A 21,003-nucleotide genomic window follows, 5' to 3' on the forward strand; every position below is an offset into this window, starting at 1 on the left:
GCCAAAGATGGTTCTCGAAGGCTTTAGATTAGAAGGTCTGGTCGTCGTTACAGGAGTCAGTCCAGTGGCCAAAGGCCTCACAGATGTCACAATAAGCTCTCTCCTCATCCTTACTGCCGTGGTAGGTGGTGTGGAGTGGGGAGTCCGGCATCTGCATCTGAGTGGGACATTCTTCTGTATCATGGAGGTCGAAGCAGTCACATATGTCACAGAAGAGCCTGGGTGGGACCTTCTTTTTGGAGGGGCCTTTGTTAAAACCGCTGAGAAGATGGTGGGAGACATACAGGGTCAGGGTGTGAGCATGTACATCAAACTAGACAAATGGAAAAGTACTTTACGGGGGAGGGGACAAACTAAGACTGATGAAATGTTAAGATCGAAATAATGCTTCATGCTCTGAACTAGCTTCATGAAATTAACAAAAAATTAAAAAGCATGAGGTTAGTGTGGGCTTTAACTTGTCTGACTCAGGGTTACAGTTTAAGAGCATCGGAGAAGGCTGACCCGTCATAGTTGTCAAGCTCGCTTGCATTATTCCCATTCAGGGCAGCCTCTGCCATCTTCTCCAGCTTGCCCTTAAGTTCCTCATTCTTCTTCTGCAGGTCCACGATAACCGAGTTCAGGAACTCAATCTGTACCAGACAAGACGGGATATCACGGACATTGCCACAGTTCAGTAAAAAATAAATGTGACATGTAACTTAGAATTATTGGACACATGAACAACAGGTCATCCAACTGTATCCACATCTCATTGAGTGCCAATATCACACAAGCAGTTAGTAAATTCACCCCTTCCCCCAACCCACCATGCTATAGGAACAGTGAACCACAACCTTCACCAATGTGCTTGGTCAGTTCCTATGTTGTGAAAACAAACCCCACATCCTGGCTTGAGCATGGGAAAGGGTAATGAGGGCGACACTGAACAGTACAACTCTGGATCATCCACCATGAGAAATTGTGGCATCAAGGCATGTCAATTTGCTGGAAATCATACTCTGATAAATGTCCTTTATGAATAGGATAAGAGGTCATTTTTTGAATCCCTGAAAGCTATTGTAAATAAATCCTTTGAAGTTCTTGTAGAGGTTTTAGTCGAGCAATTTTACATCCAACTAAGATGTTTGGTGCAGTATCTTTCAAGTGAAAACACTTGCATAAAAACGAGTAGTCTCTCGTTGAATGACAACAAACAATTGAAGAATGTTGACCAATCACCAACGAAGGGGCATATACGTTGGCTTGCCTCAAGTTAATAAGAGCAAAACAAACAAAAACTTCACAAAAACAGGTCATAATATACACTGGAGTGTACAAAACACCTGCTCTTTCCACGACATACACTGACCAGGTGAATCCAGGTGAAAGCTATGATCCCTTATTAATGTCATGTGTTAAATCCACTTCAAATCAGTGTAGATGGAGGGGAGGAGACAGGTTAAAGAAGGATTTATAAGCTTTGAGACAATTAAAACATGGATTATGTATGTCATTCAGAGAGTGAATGGGAAAGACAAAATATTTAAGTGCCTTTGAACAGGGTATGGTAGTAGATGCCAGGTACACCGATTTGAGTGTGTCAAGAACTGCAAAACTGCTGGGTTTCTCACGCTCAACAGTTTCCTTTGTGTATTAAGAATGGTCCACTACCCAAAGGACATCCAGCCAACTTGACAACTGTGGGAAGCATTCGAGTCAACATGGGCTAGTATCCCTGTGGAACACTTGACACCTCGAGTGCATGCCCCGACGAATTGAGGCTTGAAACTGTTTCGAATGGGAAGTATGCGGACGCCTTTAGGAGACGACCAGAAATGTAAATCAACAGGAACATTCAGGAATTATTTTTCAGAACATAGAACAGCACAGACAGAACAGGAACCGAGGGGAAATCTACAGACAAATACACATGCATGAGTGGAGCTGATGAAAAACAGTAACAAACCGCTGCCTGATTTCCGGGTAGCATGGCCAACATCAGTGACAGAGGAGGAAGGAGGTAAATGAGGAAGTGGAGATGGAGGAGACAAAACAGATCAAAATTAGGACCCACCTAATGGCAGACATTAGATTCAAGTCATCACTGACAGATGGAAAAATACTAAAACAAGCTAAGAGAAAATAGTGGGTAGGCAAGCATTACAGCTTCACTGTACAACCTCTGACAAACCCATTCAAAGCCTGTGACAGTAAGTTAAGGGATAAAGACAGATCTACATGGTGAGCAACTTCAGTGCTCATGATCATTTTTGGTTAAAGCTGTTTGAGGCATCTCAGCACACCTGTGATAAAACAGCTTCTTAAATCAATTGTCAAAGGTTCTCCAGTGAGTTGAAATAAATTCTGTACACTGCCAGTCATGGACTTTGCAGACATTGACATGAGTTTCAGCAGAGCTCTCATTGCCATTTCATGAGCAAAATTGCATTCATTTAGAGGGAATTTCCATACCACTGATAGTATGAAAGTTGCCATTGTCGTAGTATGCTAAGCAACCACAGCATGTCATATGGCAATAGCATGGAAACATATCTTAAATTAATGCACAAGTACGACTTAGGTTAGGTACTTCTTACACAATCTTGCCAAACACACAATGCAACACTGTACATATACATAAATAACCCACTGAATGACATCCCCAAGCGGTCTCTTATTCACCCATTTTTACTACATTGGTCAAATATAAAAGTCATGTATACCTGGCTTTCTGCAGTCTCCTTGTTCTCCCTTAGTTGATCCAAAGCTGCGTCACCTGAAGGGAAAACATGCATATAAAGCATTCAGTGAAGTTCAATCTGTAGACACGAGTTAAGCTTCAACTACCCAGTCATACCTGAGGAGCTGGTAACAGTATCCTGTCCTCCTGAAAGGCTCTTCTCCAGGCTCTGAACGTGCTCCTGCAGCCGCGCCTTGTCCTTCTCCAGTAACTGGACAGTAAACTTCAGTGTCTTCGCTGTGGCGCTCTCCCCACGCAGCACTGATAACTGCTCAGAGGTAAAAAAAATAAACATATGTCATATACATTAGACAGTGAATATACAGTTGAAGTTGGAAGTTTACATACACTTAGGTTGGAGTCATTAAAACTCGTTCTTCAACCACTCCACAAATGTTAACAAACTATAGTTTTGGCAAGTCGGTTAGGACATCTACTTTGTGCATGACAAGTCATTTTTCCAACAATTGTTTACAAACATATTATTTCACTTATAATTCACTGTATCACAATTCCAGTGGGTCAGAAGTTTACATACACTAAGTTGACTGTGCCTATAAACAGCTTGGAAAATTGCAGATAATGATGTCATGGCTTTAGAAGCTTCTGATAGGCTAATTGACATCATACGAGTAAATTGGAGGTGTACCTGTGGATGTATTTCAAGGCCTACCTTCAAACTCAGTGCCTCTTTGCTTGACATCATGAGAAAATATAAAGAAATCAGCCAAGACCTCAGAAAAAAAATTATAGACCTCCACAAGTCTGGTTCATCCTTGGGAGCAATTTCCAAACGCCTGAAGGTACCACGTTCGTCTGTACAAACAATAGTACGCAAGTATAAATACCATTGGACCACGCAGCCGTCATACCGCTTAGGAAGGAGATGCGTTCTGTCTCCTAGAGATGAAAGTACTATGGTGCGAAAAGTGCGAATCAATCTCAGAACAACAGCAAAGGACCTTGTGAAGATGCTGGAGGAAACCGGTACAAAAGTATCTATAGCCACAGTAAAACGAGTCCTATATCGACATAACCTGAAAGGCCGCTCAGCAAGGAAGAAGCCACTACTCCAAAACCACCATAAAAAAAGCCAGACTATGGTTTGCAACTGCACATGGGGAAAAATTGTACTTTTTGGAGAAATGTCCTCTGGTCTGATGAAACAAAAATATAACTGTTTGGCCATAATGACCATCATTATGTTTGGAGGAAAAAGGGGGAGACTTGCAAATCGAAGAACACCATCTCAACTGTAAAGCACAGGGCTGGCAGCATCATGTTGTGGAGGTGCTTTGCTGCAGGAGGGACTGGTGCACTTCACAAAATAGATGGCATCGTGAGATAAGATAATTATGTGGATATATTGAAGCAAGACATCTCAAGACATCAGTCAGGAAGTTAAAGCTTGGTCGCAAATGGACAATGACCCCAAGCATACTTCCAAAGTTGTGGCAAACTGGCTTAAGTACAACAAAGTCAAGGTATTGGAGTGGCCATCACAAAGCCCTGCCCTCTTCCTATAGAATTTTTTGGGGCAGAACTGAAAAAGCGTGTGCGAGCAAGGAGGCCTACAAACCTGACTCAGTTACACCAGCTCTGTCAGGAGGAATGGGCCAAAATTCACCCAACTTATTGTGGGAAGCTTGTGGAAGGCTACCCGTAACATTCAACCCAAGTTAAACAATGTATAGGCAATGCTACCAAATACTAAGTGAGTGTATGTAAACTTTTGACCCACTGGGAATGTGATGAAAGAAATAAAAGCTGAAATAAATCATTCTATTATTCTGACATTTCACATTCTTAAAATAAAGTGGTGATCCTAACTGACCTAAAACAGGGAATTTTTACTAGGATTAAATGTCAGGAATTGGGAAAAACTGAGTTTAAATGTATTTGGCTAAGGTGTATGTAAACTTCTGACTTCAACTGTATATACACACTGAAGAAAAATATAAACGCAAAAACGTAAAAAAATATTTTGTTTTGGCCCAAACCTATTCTCTAAAACGATGTTGGAAGAAGATTATGGCAGAGAAATGAACATTCAATTCTCTGGCAACAGCTCCGGTGGACATTCCTGTAGTCAGCAAGCCAATTGATCGCTCCCTCAAAACTTGAGACATCTGTGGCATTGTGTGACAAAACGGCACATCAAAAGTGCACCCCAGCACAAGGTGCACCTGTGTAATGATCATGCCGTTTAATCAGCTTCTTGATATGCCACACCTATCAGGTGGATGGATGGATTATCTTGGCAAAAGAGAAATGCTCACTAACAGGGATGTAAACAAATTAGTGCACAGAATTTGAGAGAACTAAGCTTTGCGTGTGTATGGAACATTTTGAGGATCTTCAATTTCAAACATGGGACCAACACTATACATGTTGCGTTTACATTTTTGTTCAGTGTAGTATAAAAATTCTGAAAAACAATGTACTGAAAATGAACTGAAGTTATAATAAGACTAGTCCAATGCTTTTTGGCTTAGAATTAGTGCCAGGGAGCCTGCCATGAGGCTAGGGAATTAAAATGTCTAGAAATAGGGAAGCGCACCAATTCTTACCTCACTCATCACGGGTCTCCAGCTCCTGATCCTTCTCAGAGATCAAGGCGCTGCTTTTATGGATGGACTTCTGGAGGGAGGCTTTCTCCTCATCTAACTGTTTCTTCATTGTGGTCTCTCTGTCAAGGACAAAACAGAATTATGATATAGTCATAAGAGTTTAACCACTCCAAAAGGGAATAGTGAAGCACTGACCATGCATAATCTGACTGAACTCTAATGTCTACTGGAGTACCACCAGCAGCCGACTGGTTTCTTAAGTTCGGTTAAAAGGTGCACTATGAAGAAATCCCTCTGCCATTTCCTGGTTGTAAAAATTCTAATAGTTTGCCTAACTTCAGTTTATGTGACAAAACAAGCTAGTTGTAGAGAATCATTGAACCATCTAAATAGCTGTGAAATATATTTTCCATAACAAATAATATTGTATTTTCAGCTGTTTGAAGCTCATGTACAAAACTCCAAATAAAAGACGAAAAAACAAAACTTAATGGGAAGCATAGTAATAGTGCACATAGAACAGCTTTACCGCTTCTTAGACTTGCTTTCAAAGAGAATGACAGATCTATAACTCACATTTCTATGTGAATTTGGTCGGGTCACCCGAAATGTTGCTGCTTTAAACTCCATCTTTATATATACTCATAGAACGGTGCTTGTGAAACTAATTCAGAAGCATGGAATAAAAAGGTGACCGTACGTACATCCCAACCAGAAGCCATGGATTACAGGCAACATCCGCACCGAGCTAAAGGCTAGAGCTGCCGCTTTCAAGGAGCGGGACACTAATCCGGACGCTTATAAGAAATCCCACTATGCCCTCAGAAGAACCATCAAACAGGCAAAGCATCAATACAGGACTAAGATTGAATCCTACTAAACCGGCTCTAACGCTTGTCGGATGTGGCAGGGCTTGCAAACTTTTATGGACTATAAAGGGAAACCCAGCCACGAGCTGCCCAGTGACGCGAGCCTATCAGACAGGCTAAATGCCTTTTATGCTCGCTTCGAGGCAAACAAAAGTGAAGCATGCATGAGAGCGTCAGCTGTTCCAGACGACTGTGTGAACACGCTCTCCATAGCCGATGTGAGCAAGACCTTTAAACAGGTCAACATCCAACAGACCTATTACCAGGACGTGTACTCAGAGCATTCGCGGACCAACTGGCAAGTGTCTTCACTGACATTTTCAACCTCTCCCAGACCGAGTCTGTAATACCTACAAGCAGACCACCATAGTCTCTGTGCCCAAGAAAACGAAGGAAACCTGCCTAAATGACTACCGCCCATAGCACTCACGTCGGTAGCCATGAAGTGCTTTGAAAGGCTCGTCATGCCTCACATCAACACCATGATCCCGGAAACCCTAGACCCACTCCAATTCGCATACCACCCAAACAGATCCACAGATGGAGCAATCGCACTCCACACTGCCCTTTCCCACCTGGACAAAAGGAGCACCTATATGAAAATGCTGTTCATTGACTACAGCTCAGCGTTCAATACCATAGTGCCCTCAAAGCTCATCACTAAGCTAAGGACTAAACACCTCCCTCTGCAACTGGATCCTGGACTTCCTGACGGGCTGCCCCCAGGTAGTAAGGGTAGGCAACAATACATTTGCCACGCTGATCCTCAACACTGGGGCCCCTCAGGGGTGCATGCTTAGTCCCCTCCTGTACTCTCTGTTCACCCATGACTGCGTTTCCAAGCACGACTCCAACACCCTCATTAAGTTTACTGACAAAACAACAGTGGTAGGCCTGATCAGACAACAATGAGACACTCAATAGGAGGTCAGAGACCTGGTAGTGTGGTGCCAGGACAACAACCTCTCCCTCAACGTGATCAAGACAAAGAACATGATCGTGGATTACAGTAAAAGGAAGGCCGAACACGCCCCCATTAACATCAACGGGCCTGTAGTGGAGCGGGTCGAGAGCTTCAAGTTCCTTGGTATCCACATCAACAAACTATCATGGTCCAAACACTCCAAGAAAGTTGTGAAGAGGGCACAACAATGCCTTTTCCCCCTCAGGAGACTGAAAAGATTTGTCATGGGTCCCCAGATCTTCAAAAAGGTTCTACAGCTGCACCATTGAGAGCATGCTGACCAGTTGCATCCACGCCTGGAATGGCAACTGCTCGGCAAACCGACTGTAAGGCGCTGCAGCCCAGTACATCACTGAGGCCAAGCTTCCTGCCATGCAGGACCTATATACTAGGCGTGTCAGAGGAAGGCCCAAAACATTGTCTAAGACTCAAGTCATAGACTGTTCCCTCTGCTAACGCACAGCAAGTGGTACCGGAGCGCTCGAGGCTGTAATCGCTGACAAAGATGCTTGAACAAAGTACTGCGTAAAATGTCTGAATACTTATGTAAATGTGACATTTATTTTAAGAAATTATCTAACATATCTAAAATCCTGTTTTTGTTGTGTCATTATGGGGTATTGTATGTAGATTGATGAGGGGAAAAAAACGAATTCATCCATTTTAAAATAAGGCTTTAACGTACCAAAATGTAGAAAAAGTCAAGGGGTCTGAATACTTTCCAAATCCACTGTATATCTGGGGAAGGGTAAAAAACCATTTCTAGAGTGTTGAAAGTTTCCAAGAGCACAGTGGTCTCCATCATTGGGAAATTGGAACAACATGGAATTACCCAGACTCTGCCTAGAGCTGGTTGTCTAACCAAACTGAGCAACCGGGCAAGAATGACCTTGCTCAGGGAGGTGACCAAGAACCCAATGACCACCAGAACTACAGAGATCCTTGGCTGAGATGGGAGAACCTGCCAGAAGGACAACAGTCTACAGCACTTCACCAATCTGGGCTTTATGGGAGAGTGGCCAGACAGAAGCCACTCCTGAGAGAAAGGCACACGACAGAGCGCCTGGAGTTTGTAAAAAGGCACATGAAAGATTCAGAGCATAAGGGAAAAGATTCTGTGGTCTGATGAGACAAAACTAACTCTTTGGCCTGAATGGAAATCGCTATGTCTGGAGAAAACCAGGCACAGTTCGTCACCCGTCGAACACCATCCCTACCGTGAAGCATGGTGGTAGCAGTATCATGCTATGTGGATACTTTTCAGTGGCAGGGACTGGGAGACCGGTAAGGATAGAGGGAACAATGAATGGAGACAAATACAGGCAAATCGTTGATGAGAACCTGCTTCAGAGTGAAAATGACCATAGACTGGGGGCAAAGATTTACATTCCAACAGGACAATGACCCCACGCCTACAGCCAAAGCAATGCTGGAATGGCTTTAGAACAAGAATGTGAAAGTCCTTGAGTGGCCTAGCCAAAGCCCAGACATGAATCCCATTGAAAATATGTGGATATAGTTGAATATCGCTCTTCCCTACCACTCCCCATCTTATTTAACAGAGCTTGAGAAAAATCACCAAATCCAGATGCGCAAAGCTGATACAGACACGCAAGACGATGCAAAGCTGTAATCGCCAGCAAAGTTGCTTCTACAAAGTATTGATTTAGGGGTGTGAATACTTATGTCAATTATATACTTAATTTTTAATACACTTGTGAGGAAAAAAAATCTATTTAATCCATTTTGAATTCAGGCTGGAACAACAAAATGTGGAATAAGTCAAGGGGTATAAATAATTTGAAAGCACTGTAAATATACTGAGATGACAAACAGCAAGTGAATTCGAGGGATTACTCATATTACAGCAACCTCTCTATGGTAACAGAGAGTCAAAACATGTTAGAATCACCTTTGGGAGAGATTACAGCTGTGAGTGTTTCTGGGAAAGTCTCGAATGGCTTTCCACACCTGGATTGTGCAACATTTGCCCATTATTCTTCTCAAAATTCTTCAAGATTTGTCAAATTGGTTGTTGATCATTGCTAGACAACCATTTTCAGATCTTGCCATAGATTTTCACGCAGATTTAAGTTAACTTGCCCACGCAGGAACATTCACTGTCTTCTTGGTAAGCAACTCCAGTGTATATTTGGTCTTGTGTTTTAAGTTATTGTCGTGCTGAAAGGTGAATTAATCTCCCAGTGTCTGGTGGAAAGCAGACAACCAGGTTTTCCTCTAAGATCGCTGTGCTTCTTTTTTATCCTGAACATTTTCAGTCCTTAGCAATTACATGCAGCCATCACTATGCTTGAAAATATGGAGAGTGGTACTCAGTAATGTGTTGCATTAGATTTGCCTCGAACATAAAACGTATTCAGCACAAAAAGTTAATGGCTTTGACACATTTTTTGTAGTATTACTTTAGCGCCTTTTTATTGTGTACAGGCGTCCTTCTTTTTACTCTGTCATTTATGTTCACAATGTTGTTGAGCCATCGTCAGTTACCTCCCATCACAGCCATTAAAAACTCTTAACGGTTTTAAAGTCCCCGATGGCCTCATGGTGAAATCCCTGAGCGGTTTCCTTTCTCTCCGGCAACTGAGTTAGGAAGGACGCCTGTATCTTTGTAGTGATTGGATGATGATTCGATACACCCAAAGTGTAATTAATAACTTAAACATGCTCAAAGGGATATTCAATATCTGCTTTAAATTTGTTTTACCCATATGTGCCCTTCTTTGCGAGGCATTCGAATACCTCCCTGGTCTTTGTGGTTGAATCTTTTGTTTGAAATTCACTGCTCGACCTTACAGATAATTGTATGTGTGGTACAGCGACGAAGTAGATGTTCCAAAATCATGTTAAACACTATTATTGCACACAAGAGTGAGTCCATGCAACTTAAGCAATTTTTTTGTCCTTAACATATTTAGGCACGCCATAACAAAGTGGTTGAATACTTATTGACCCAAGACATTTCAGCTTTTCATTTTTAATTAATGTGTAAAAAAAAAAGGCAAAAGAGGCTGTTAGCAGACAGAGTACGTAGACAGAGCACAAACATGACATGCCACGTTGATGAATGGAGAAGTGATGCAAACATCCATGCTTAATTGCAGAACTGTTGGGAGTGTCTATTTTCGACTAGAAACGGCAAACAACTTTCGGACAATTGATTTGGATGGAAATGAAAACAGCATTATAGACACGACTAGCTAAATACAGCATGTTTCTACACAGTTTCTCACCTCTGCTTCATTTCTTGCAACTGTTTATTGAGCTTGGACTGCTGAGCTTCCAGCTAAGAAAAAATAACATACATTACAGGATGAATTGCTTGGTTGGAAAGTTGTAGTAATTCAATGTAAATGTTACATTCTTAAAATCTAGAGGCAGTTTGAGGGAGGAGGTAACACATCAGTAGTCCAGTGCTGGTACCTTCTGCTGGCCACTGGTCTCCTTCTTGCTGCTGCCAAGCTCCCTGGTCAGCTTGTTGTTCTCCTCCTGTAAGGCCACCAGGGACTGGGACTTCACAGAGGCAGCTTGCTTCAGCTCATCACTAAACACACACATTATTATAATTCAGTAATAATTCTTATCTCAGATATTTGGGTCTTGAGGTTGGGTATGAAGACAATGTCTGACACTTCAATGTCTGAATATTTAAAGTCTGAAGACTGTTGAGAGCAATGAGCTATAACTCATACCCAGTGTGTACGTGTGTGTAATGTATTTTCATCCAGAATAAGAATGTCAGAGCGAGGACAATTAAAAGCATGGAGTAAAGAAAGCAAGTTTGCATTTCTTTTACGTAAACCTATAAGAAAAATAAATAAATCAAGACAGGTTCAATAATTATCCTAGCGATCAACTGCATTTAACTGCTCCCTGCATCAAGGGTTAGTTACCGCGATAGTACCCCCTCTGCCCCAACCCCGCTGTCGGATGTTGGCACTCAGCCAGGACCTGCCAGATGGATACACAGCTGACTATCAAGGCCCATCTGACTAATCACATTGAGAAAATACTCAACAGGGATATTCCATTGATGACAAATGGAAGGTAGGGCTAGTAAGAAAATGATCTGGGCTGCTGTGATGGTCTTCACACATACAGTGCATTCCGAAAGTATTCAGACCCCTTCACTTTTTCCACATTTTATTAAGTTACAGCCTTTTCCTAAATGTATATATATTTTTGCCCTCATCAAATCTACACACAATACCCCATAATGACTAAGCGAAAACAGGTTTTGTGAAATACCTTATTTACATAAGTATTCAGACCCTTTGCGATAAGACTCGAAATTGAGCTCAGGTGCATCCTGTTTCCATTGATCATCCTTGAGATGTTTCTACAACTTCATTGGAGTCCACCTGTGGTAAATTCATTTGAACAGGGCAGCACGGCTGGCCCTTAAATGTACAAGGAGAGCTAACATTAACAATATGAATGTAAATCTCTCATGGCTCAAAGTGAAGGAGATTGACTTCATCATTACTTGTTTTTGTTAGAAGTGTTAACATGCTGAATGCACCGAGGTGTCTGTTTAAACTACTAGCACACAGCTTGGACACCCATGCATACTCCACAATACATGCCATCAAGGGTCTCTTCACAATCCCAAAGTCAAGAACAGACTATGGGAGGCACATTGCACTACATAGAGCCATGGCTACACGGGGGACTGATGCATGCAGTAGAATCAGATAAAAAGAGACACACACAAGCAGACACATATAAGACACACACGTGCACATTGTATTGTAAATATGTGGTGGTGGAGTGGTGGTTCCTGAGGGAACACATTGAATGTGTTGGGTAAGGTGTTATGAAATGTAATGTCATGTAGTATTTTAAACTGCATGTATGTAACTGTCATATGTTGTTGGACCCCAGGAAGAGTAGCTGCTGCATGGGGATCCATAATAAACACAAAAACATAACCCGTTGGCCTAAATGCAAAGCGTTATGTCTGGAGAAAACCAGGCACAGCTCATCACCCATCCCTACCATGACGCATGGTGGTGGCAGCATCAAAATGTTTTCACTGTCATTATGGGGTATTGTGTGTAAATCAATGTAATATTTTTAATTCAGGCTGTAACACAACAAAATGCGTAATGTGGAAAGTCAAGGGGTATGAATACTTTCTGAAGGCAAGCACACACACACACACCACACACAGTATACTCACATCTCCTGGCACAGGGCACTTATTTTCTGGTTCTCTGAGCTGAGCTGCTCTTTAGAAAGGTTGAGCTCCTCTTTGTACTTGGAATTTTGTTGCTTCAAGGAATCCAGCTAAGCAATAACAAAAAAACATAGATCACTTCTAATGTACTGTATATAATACAGATTGTTTGAATCCTCTGAAAGTTGAAGTTGAGCGCATTTTTCTCACTATAACTTTCAGTCCCTAGTGGACTTTACTTGTGCCGGTATGAGTATTGAGAGTACATAAAGGATTGATGCAATTTCTTATTTTATGTTGGGCAATGAAATCAACAACAAAAAAAGTACAAGTTGAAATGATCAAATTTAAAAATGTGGGGCTGAAAAATCCTGTTTAACGTGGAATTGGCTATGTGATCGTGGTAAGTGTGAGCATGCCAGCATCTGTGGCAAAAATTCTGTTTACATGTATCACTGTATTATGCTATGAATACTAACTTATAAAAGTGCTTTGCAACCATTACACCCCGAAACCAAACTTCTGTTAAGTTTACAAGGAGCCCCTTCCACAGTCCTTAGTGAGAGCCCTATATGAGACAGTGACAAAGCCATCATTCCTCACCCATACAATTTCAACAATCTCCATACCTTAATGAAAATCCATGATGCTCAACCACTATAGTAGACCCCATCTGAGGCATTACATACTCCATATACCTGATTGGTCATCTCCTGCTTGGCACTCCTGAACTCCTCCAGCAGAGACTGGGCCTTACTATTCTCCTGCTGCAGAAGGCCCTTCTCTTGTGTCAGCAACTCCACGACCTCAGCAGTCTTCCCTGAGGACTCCGCTGCCTAGGTAGTGAGGGAGAGGGGGGCATGTCAACCAGACATATATAATGAAATACCTGTAATTTACTTGGATAGGGGTTGGATGAGGTGAACCCCTATGTCCTGAGATATCATCATTTGATGGAGCCTTATTTTACACAAACCCAAATCAACTCTAATCAGAGGATCATTAAAGGATCACTCCATTTTCTCATATTATGCCGAATTAATTTGCATGCTTTGCATGTCAGTCATCCAAATCATTCCAAACCAGATTTTGAAGCTCTAGTGGGTTACAATGATTGTTTCTCCAATGCAATTAGTGTAATCATCAGAAATCATTGCAATGCCCACATCTACTACTACTTACTATTTTCAAACCAAATTCTAAGGGAGCGGAGATGTAACCATCTACCCCAACCAAGGAACTTCTCAAATCACGTTCTAAGCCCAAAGGAATTTACATTTCATAAATAAACTTTCCGCAATGGACTAGAAGCAAGAGAGCAGTTAGTAAAGGAGATTAAACAAAAATGAAGGTAAATAGAAGACCGGAGTAGCATGCAGTGAGGTTGAAACATGACCACAGCCATCTCAAAGTGAGGGTTAGTTACGGGGTTTGTTAGTAATGGAGTACCTCAAGCTGCTTGGAAAAAGCATTTTTTAGTTGAGCCTCAAGCTGGGTGACCTGCTGGGTGGCTTTGTCCCTCTCCTTGAGCAAGGCATCCTTCTGGACCTTCAGGTCTTCCAGGTTGGTGGCCATTTCTTCTCTGACCTTGGTAGACACAGATGCCTCCTCCACAGAGGCTTTGTGCTGTCCCTCCATCACTGCCTTCTCAGCACGTAGGGCCTGGGCATCTGCTTCAAGCTGTGTCTGGCAAACTTGCAGCATCTCTACCTCCCCCATGAGCCTTGAGTGTTCCCCATCCCTACTCTCTTGGCTGCTGTGGAGGGAGGAAAGGTCTTTCTCCAGGCGGGACTGTATAGCTAGGAGGTCTACCTTCTCCTTAGCCAGGGAGGAGACCTCGTTGACAAGCTTCTCCAGCTTGGCAGACAGGCACACTTGGTCTCCGGCCAAGTCACCCTTTTCCTGGTCCCTCTCCTTCAGCTGTGCCTTTAAGTTCTCAACCTCCCCAGCCAAGGCTTTTCTCTCCACTCCAATAACCTTAAGGTTGGCAGACAACTCATCCATGGCCTTCTCTCTGGTGACAGATTGTTGAGTGAGGTCCTGCACTTTGACTTGCATCTGGGCATTCTCCTCAAGCAGACCCTGTCTCTCACCTAACAATCCAGTGTGGGTTGTCTTAAGTTGCCCTAAATCACTATGCAAACTATTTCTCTCAGAGGCCATTGTGTCTCTTTCAACACAAACAGAGGCAACCTCTGCCTTCAGGCTGGATTCAGACCGCAGGAGAGTAATCTTCTCCTGTGTCAGAGTGAACAACTGTGTCTGTAAGTCCTCTCTCTCTCTGGAGAGGTCATCCTTTGCAGAGGACAGTTTACTTCGGTCACTGGCTTCAGTCTGCTGCTGCGATTCAAGAAGCATTTTTGCCTTTGAAAGTGATTCTGTTTGACCTTTGAACTCCTGGACCTGCAGAAGCAGATCCTCTTTGTCCTTCTGCAGGCTCTTGTTAAGCTCCATCTGCTGGGAAAGCAGGAGATCCCGCTTTTTTGTTAGGGTATCGTTCTGCTGAATGAGTTCCAAACGCATCTGCTCAGAGTTGCCTTTTAGTTCATGATGCTCCTCTGCAAGTTCAGTTTTGCTTTTTTCAAGGGCCTCCCTCTCTGAGCAAAGCTTCTGAAGCTGTGCCTGTAGATCAACCTTTTCTTTTTTCAAGGAAGCTCCCTCAGCCTCCAACTTTTCTATCTTCTGTTTTAATTCCTCCAGCAAGGACGTGAGGTTGGAATTGGCTTGCTTCAGGTCATCATTGGCCTTAGAGGAGCTGTCCAGCTGGTCCTTCATACTGCGGATCTCACCTGCTAGCTTGTCACGCTCTTTTGTTAGAGTACACTTTTCAGAGATCTCCTTTGTGTGCTTTTCTTCCAGCTCCTCCTTTTCATGTACCAAACGGTCACTCTCCATGTTCTGCTTTTCCAGTGTTAATTCTATAGCCATCTTCTCTTTGCGTATGGAGTGTAGCGCCTTCTCAGTCTCTGCATTCTGGAGACAAAGTGCTTCCTTCTCCTCACCAAAAGATGACAACAGCTCTTTGACTTTCTCCTTAGAGGTTGCCACTTCCTCTGTAGAGAGTCTGAGCTTCTCCTTTAACTCTTCTCTCTCCTTGATAAGTTCATCTTTCTCAGAACACACCTTTCGCTGGGTAGCAAGCAGGTCCTCTTTCTCCTGCAGGAGGTGAAGCCTCTCAGAGTCGGTAACCTCACTGCTGGTCTTGGACTGGTCCAGCATTTTGGCCAGGCTCATTTTTGAAGCATGTAGCTCGACCTTGTCATGGACAGACTTCTCAAGATCCTTCTTAGTGATATTCAGCTGATTTTGAAGCTCTGCATTCAAGGCTTGGAGGGCCTCTTTGTCAAAAATGGCAGCATTAATTTGAGTAAACATCTCCACTTTATCTTTGCCCAAGGTCTCCGTCTGTGCCTGCAGCTGAGTGTTTTTCAGATAGAAGTCTTCTTTTTCCAAGCTTAAAGACTGACACCTTGCCTGCAACTCCACATTCTTTGCATCAAGGGATTTCTTAGCATTTCTGGCTGCATCCCTCTCCAACAAAAGGCTATCCTTCTCAGAGGTCAGCTTCTCCCTGCTTTGCTTGAGCTCCTCCTGGAGCTCGTTCCTCTCCTCACAGGTCTTCTCATAGACCTCTGCTAGCTGCTTCCTCTTAGTTTCCTGCTGCAGGATCTCCTGTTGGTACTTCAAAAGGACCTCATTCTTCTCTGCATTCGTCTTTTGAAGCTCCTCAATTTGGGACTGACGCTCCGCTTCAGATTGACTTAGGGATTTGTTATTGGCCTGTGCCTCCTCAACAGCAACTCTGAGCTTCTCCACCTCTCTGGATAGTGAGGCATTCTCTCCATCTAGCTTCCGGTTGGTGGTCCAAAGTTCCTCCTGCTCTTTTGTGAGCTTGTCCCTCAGTGTCAGAAGTTCTTCAGTCTTACCTGAGAGCTCCTGGTGACTAGCCTCCGAGGCCGAGAGCTTGGCCTCGAGTTCGGAGAGTTGATTTTTGAGACTTCCTTTCTGAGCTTTGAGATGTGAGCTTTCCTTAGACATGTGCGCCAGCACTGAGATTTGCTTCTTCAGGTCTGTGGACAATCGCTCAATATGCTGCCCGGAGGAGTCGAGCTCATCAGAAAGAAACTGAGGGGAAAAAGTTGAAAGAAAAAAAATGGGCATATAAAGGGAAAAGTAACAAAATAAGTCAAGCATTTTATTACAAAAGTTATAAAATGCAATGGGAAAAGTTAAGCTGGTGCAAGCATAAAAGACAGTTGGGAGAAAAAGAAACTTAAAGCTGACATGAAAACTTGAGAAAACAGAGGTACACCAATGGAGTGCTTATGATTGCATGTGTATGTAGGTGTGTGTGCCCTTTCAAAGTGGCCTCTAATGATTCAGGTTTTCAAATCAGTGTGCACCAGGTGAGGAGTGTGTGCGTAATTGAGTACTTTCCATTGAGAATTTTTTTTTTTACAAGTAGATAACCCTATCATAATTGTATTATAATGGTTGTGCCACGAAAGCCCCTTTTCATCCCTTTGATATTAAGTAGAAATTGTGAACCAATATTGTATTTTAAAAGCCGTTACGTGAACAGAACTCGTTAAATATGGTCAAACTAGTGCAAAAGCAAGTGAGCTGGTTCTACACTTTGACAATTTTCTGTTGTTTTGTGGTGTAAAACTGAGTGTGTTGAGCTTAACACGTCAACCCTGTTACCCATAGACAGGCAAAAAAATATATATATATATATATATATATATATATATATCTTTAAAAAAAAAAACATATATATATATAATATATATATATATATATGTCAGAAGTTCACATAAACGAGTTTTAATGACTCCAACCTAAGTGTATCAACCACTCCACAAATTTCTTGTTAACAAACTATAGTTTTGGCAAGTCTGTTAGGACATCTACTTTGTGCATGACAAGTCATTTTTCCAACAATTGTTTACAGACAGGTTATTTCACTGTATCACAATTCCAGTGGGTCAGAAGTTTACATACACTAAGTTGACTGTGCCTTTAAACAGCTTGGAAAATTCCAGAAAATTATGTCATGGCTTTAGAAGCTTCTGATAGGCTAATTGACATCATTTGAGTAAATTGGAGGTGTACCTGTGGATGTATTTCAAGGCCTACCTTCAAACTCAGTGACTCTTTGCTTGACATCATGGGAAAATCAAAATAAAATCAGCCAAGATCTCAGGAAAAAATTGTATACCTCCACAAGTTTAGTTCATCCTTGGAAGCAATTTCCAAATGCCTGAAGGTACCATGTTCATCTGTACAAACAATAGTACGCAAGTATAAACACCATGGGACCTCGCAGCCGTCATACCGCTCAGGAAGGAGATGCATTCTGTCTCCTAGAGATGAACGTACTTTGGTGCGAAAAGTGCGAATCAATCTCAGAACAACAGCAAAGGACCTTGTGAAGATGCTGGAGGAAACCGGTACAAAAGTATCTATATCCACAGTAAAACGAGTCCTATATCGACATAACCTGAAAGGCCACTCAGCAAGGAAGAAGCCACTACTCCAAAACCACCATAAAAAAGCCAGACTATGGTTTGCAACTGCACATTTGGAGAAATGTCCTCTGGTCGCATGAAACAAAAATCGAACTGTTTGGCCATAATGAACCAACCTTATGTTTGGAGGAAAAAGGGGGAGGCTTGCAAGCCGAAGAACACCATCCCAACTGTGAAGGACAGGGGTGGCAGCATCATGTTGTGGGGGTGCTTTGCTGCAGGAGGGACTGGAGCACATCACAAAATAGATGGTATCATGAGGAAAGAAAATTATGTGGATATATTGAAGCAAGACATCAGTCAGGAAGTTAAAGCTTGGTCACAAATGGGTCTTCCAAATGGACAATGACCCCAAGCATACTTCCAAAGTTGTGGCAAAATGGCTTAAGGACAACAAAGTCAAGGTATTAGAGTGGCCATCACAAAGCCCTGACCTCAATCCCATAGAAAAGTTGTGGGCAGAACTGAAAAAAACATGTGTGAGCAAGGAGGCTTACAAAACCTGACTCATTTACACCAGCTCTGTCATGAGGAACGGGCCAAAATTCACCCAACTTATTGTGGGAAGCTTGTGGAAGGCTACCCGAAACGTTTGACCCAAGTTAAACAATGTAAAAGGCAATGCTACCAAATACTAATTGAGTGTATGTAAACTTCTGACCCACTGGGAATGTGATGAAAGAAATAAATCATTCTCTCTACTACTATTCTGACATTTCACATTCTTAAAATAAAGTGGTGATCCTAACTGACCTAAAACAGGGACAGGACATTTAGGATTAAATGTCAGGAATTTGGAAAACTGAGTTTAAATGTAGTTGGCTAAGGTGTATGTAAACTTCCAACTTCAACTGTACATTGTGAAGCTTGCATTCAATTGCTCCTCCTTGTTGCACACAAGAAGATACCATTCCCCCTGTCACAAGGGGTTTATGGCTGATTTAAGATTAAATCGTCAACCACGTTACAGTCAACCCTGTTATTTTACTTGGCACTTAAAAATACACGTATTATAGTAAATGGGAAAACATGTTTTATTGAGTTGAAGATGTGTTTGTTCTTCATGACAGAATGTTAAAATTAGGTGAAATAAAAAGCTTTTTTTCAACAAGTTACGCTACCAAAAAGGGATTGAAATTGTGGAACAACCCATAAATGGTGAGCACAGACTGAAGCCCTACACTTTGACATACCGGCTACTCATCGTGAAACGACACTAATTAAACCACAAACAATTATGTGGTTACTACATCCAGTTAATCAAGATTATTGAAGCATGAATTAAAATGTCAACATCAGTTTTTTGTATGTCTCTGCTTTCAAAGTAGGCCCTAAAACCACACCACAACATAGCCACACAGTCAATGCTGAAATGAAGATGGTGCATATATGACAACACATATTATATATTACATGGTGCAATGGGCTTGAATAAACAGTTATTATCAAAAAGCAATAATATGAGCAGATAAAATGCTAAAATGAATCTTAGGCTTAGTGTTTTTTTTTATGATTCAATTTCTTTTAATGAAATCAAAGAATGAGGTCACTGTGATAGAACAATTACGGCATAACAGTCAACCTTTCATGAAAGTAATACAGACTTCAGCTATTTCTTACCTTCCTTCCTCCTTCATACAGTATGATTACTACCCTGACATTAGAAGTGAGGTGGTCTAATTAGCATCAAGTGAATATCAAACCTGACCATAGACCACTTCAGGCAACACTTTATTTGACTTAGAAAACAACATAGTCAAATGGTAATGACCAGGTCATTTCTGTACTGTAAAATAAGGTGCTACTGACATCTCTTACAGAACGTGGATAGGACTATACTGGAAAAATGTTCTCACTTAATACTTCAGTCAACCTAAAGAAACCTAACGCGAAGTAGCAAGATGTTTTGTACAAAAAGGCAGCACCTCCTGAGAACATCAAACATGGTGATCCTGATAATGATATGGTGGGTGCTCACCTGAGCCTTCTCTTTGTAAGGCTGCAGCTCAGCCACCAGCCTCTCCAGCTCCTGGGCCTTCTCCCTGGAGACACTCAGCTCCTGCTTGGTCTGGTCAGCCTGACCCTGCAGCTCCTGGAGCTGCTTGGCATGGTGCTCTGAGGCCTCAGACAGGGCCTTCTGCTGGGAGGTCTGAAGATCCTTGGCCTGGGCCTCACCCTGCTGCAAACTCTTCTCCTACACACAACATAAAATGAAGGAGACAGTAACTAACATTAATCATTTGCTGTTTGGTAGGGGGACAGTGGTAGATTATTTCAGTGTTTTGGTTAGAGACAGTAAAATGTCTATTACTGAAAAATGTAGGCCGTTTTACAGCAAACCTCTGCTCTTTACATCTACTTTATCCCAATCATCAACATCTCAAAGCCATCTCTGGGTTTTCACTCACCAGTTGTGTGATTTTCCCCTGCAGGTTGCTTAGCTGGCCCTGATGCTCGTCTCTGGCCCCCTTCAGCTCCTGCTCCTTCTGGGCAACTTCCTGCTGTTGTTGCTCCTCAGAACAGGCAGCCCGCTCCTTCTCCTCTGCGAGTTGGGTCTGTAACTCTTCCAGCCTCCTGGTAAATGGGACGGAGGGGGAGATGAATCTCTGACCAAATGAGACCGGTGGCATTCAAACAAACTGTAACTTCATTGTAGAGGACAGATTCAAACAGTTTTTGACTGAAAGTGAAGAACTGATAAACCAGGGCGATGGACAGGTTTTGTGCATTGTTGACATACTCTCATTAAATATTGACACTGGAGGAAACCTGATTGTGGACTTCTCAGATGACAGTAAGCCATTAAACTATTTGAATATGTTTGAGAACACCTTTGTTTGTGACATTTCATTTCATTGTGTACCTTTCTTTTCTTTTTTTCTACTTTGTTTATATTGTAGGAACACAAAGAAAGTAGAAATAAAGTAAAAAAGAACAAAAAAGACCTGGCAGTTATAGTGCACGTCATACCTTCAACATATTAGTTACATTGACATCTTTGAATTAGACCTTTTCCAAGTATGAAACCCATTTTCCCCAGTATTCCTGACCTCTCTCCTCTTGAGCTCTTAAAGCAAAGGTCATACGCTCCATGTGGTGTATTTCTTTTATCCATTGTGTCACTGTAGGAGGGTCTTTTTGTAGCCATTT

At 42.2% G+C, this 21,003-nt stretch overlaps 1 protein-coding gene across 12 annotated transcripts in view; it reads right to left on the minus strand.

Annotated features, from left to right (window-relative positions):
- Positions 1-517: 517 nt before the first annotated feature.
- The window catches only part of clip1a (CAP-GLY domain containing linker protein 1a), a 56,951-nt gene continuing 36,465 nt past the window's right edge, over positions 518-21,003 (minus strand). For 4 of the 12 annotated variants that reach the window (XM_045703125.1, XM_014161318.2, XM_045703126.1 and 1 more), the window contains 11 exons: positions 20,262-20,427; positions 19,832-20,047; positions 13,772-16,447; positions 13,012-13,158; positions 12,326-12,432; positions 10,567-10,687; positions 10,377-10,429; positions 5,293-5,411; positions 2,840-2,990; positions 2,706-2,758; positions 518-632 (listed from right to left, as the gene is read on the minus strand). In XM_045703125.1, coding sequence (XP_045559081.1) covers positions 5,294-5,411; positions 10,377-10,429; positions 10,567-10,687; positions 12,326-12,432; positions 13,012-13,158; positions 13,772-16,447; positions 19,832-20,047; positions 20,262-20,427 — 3,604 coding nt within the window. In that variant the 3' untranslated portion in view covers positions 518-632; positions 2,706-2,758; positions 2,840-2,990; position 5,293. Of the gene's footprint in view, positions 633-1,948; positions 1,955-2,705; positions 2,759-2,839; positions 2,991-5,292; positions 5,412-10,089; positions 10,430-10,566; positions 10,688-12,325; positions 12,433-13,011; positions 13,159-13,771; positions 16,448-19,831; positions 20,048-20,261; positions 20,428-21,003 lie in introns of those variants that run through there. The other 8 variants (XM_014161316.2, XM_014161320.2, XM_045703132.1 and 5 more) reach the window with 8 other exon arrangements.

Source organism: Salmo salar, chromosome ssa20, assembly GCF_905237065.1.
Source record: "Salmo salar chromosome ssa20, Ssal_v3.1, whole genome shotgun sequence".
In the NCBI taxonomy this organism is placed as follows: Eukaryota; Metazoa; Chordata; class Actinopteri; order Salmoniformes; family Salmonidae; genus Salmo; species Salmo salar.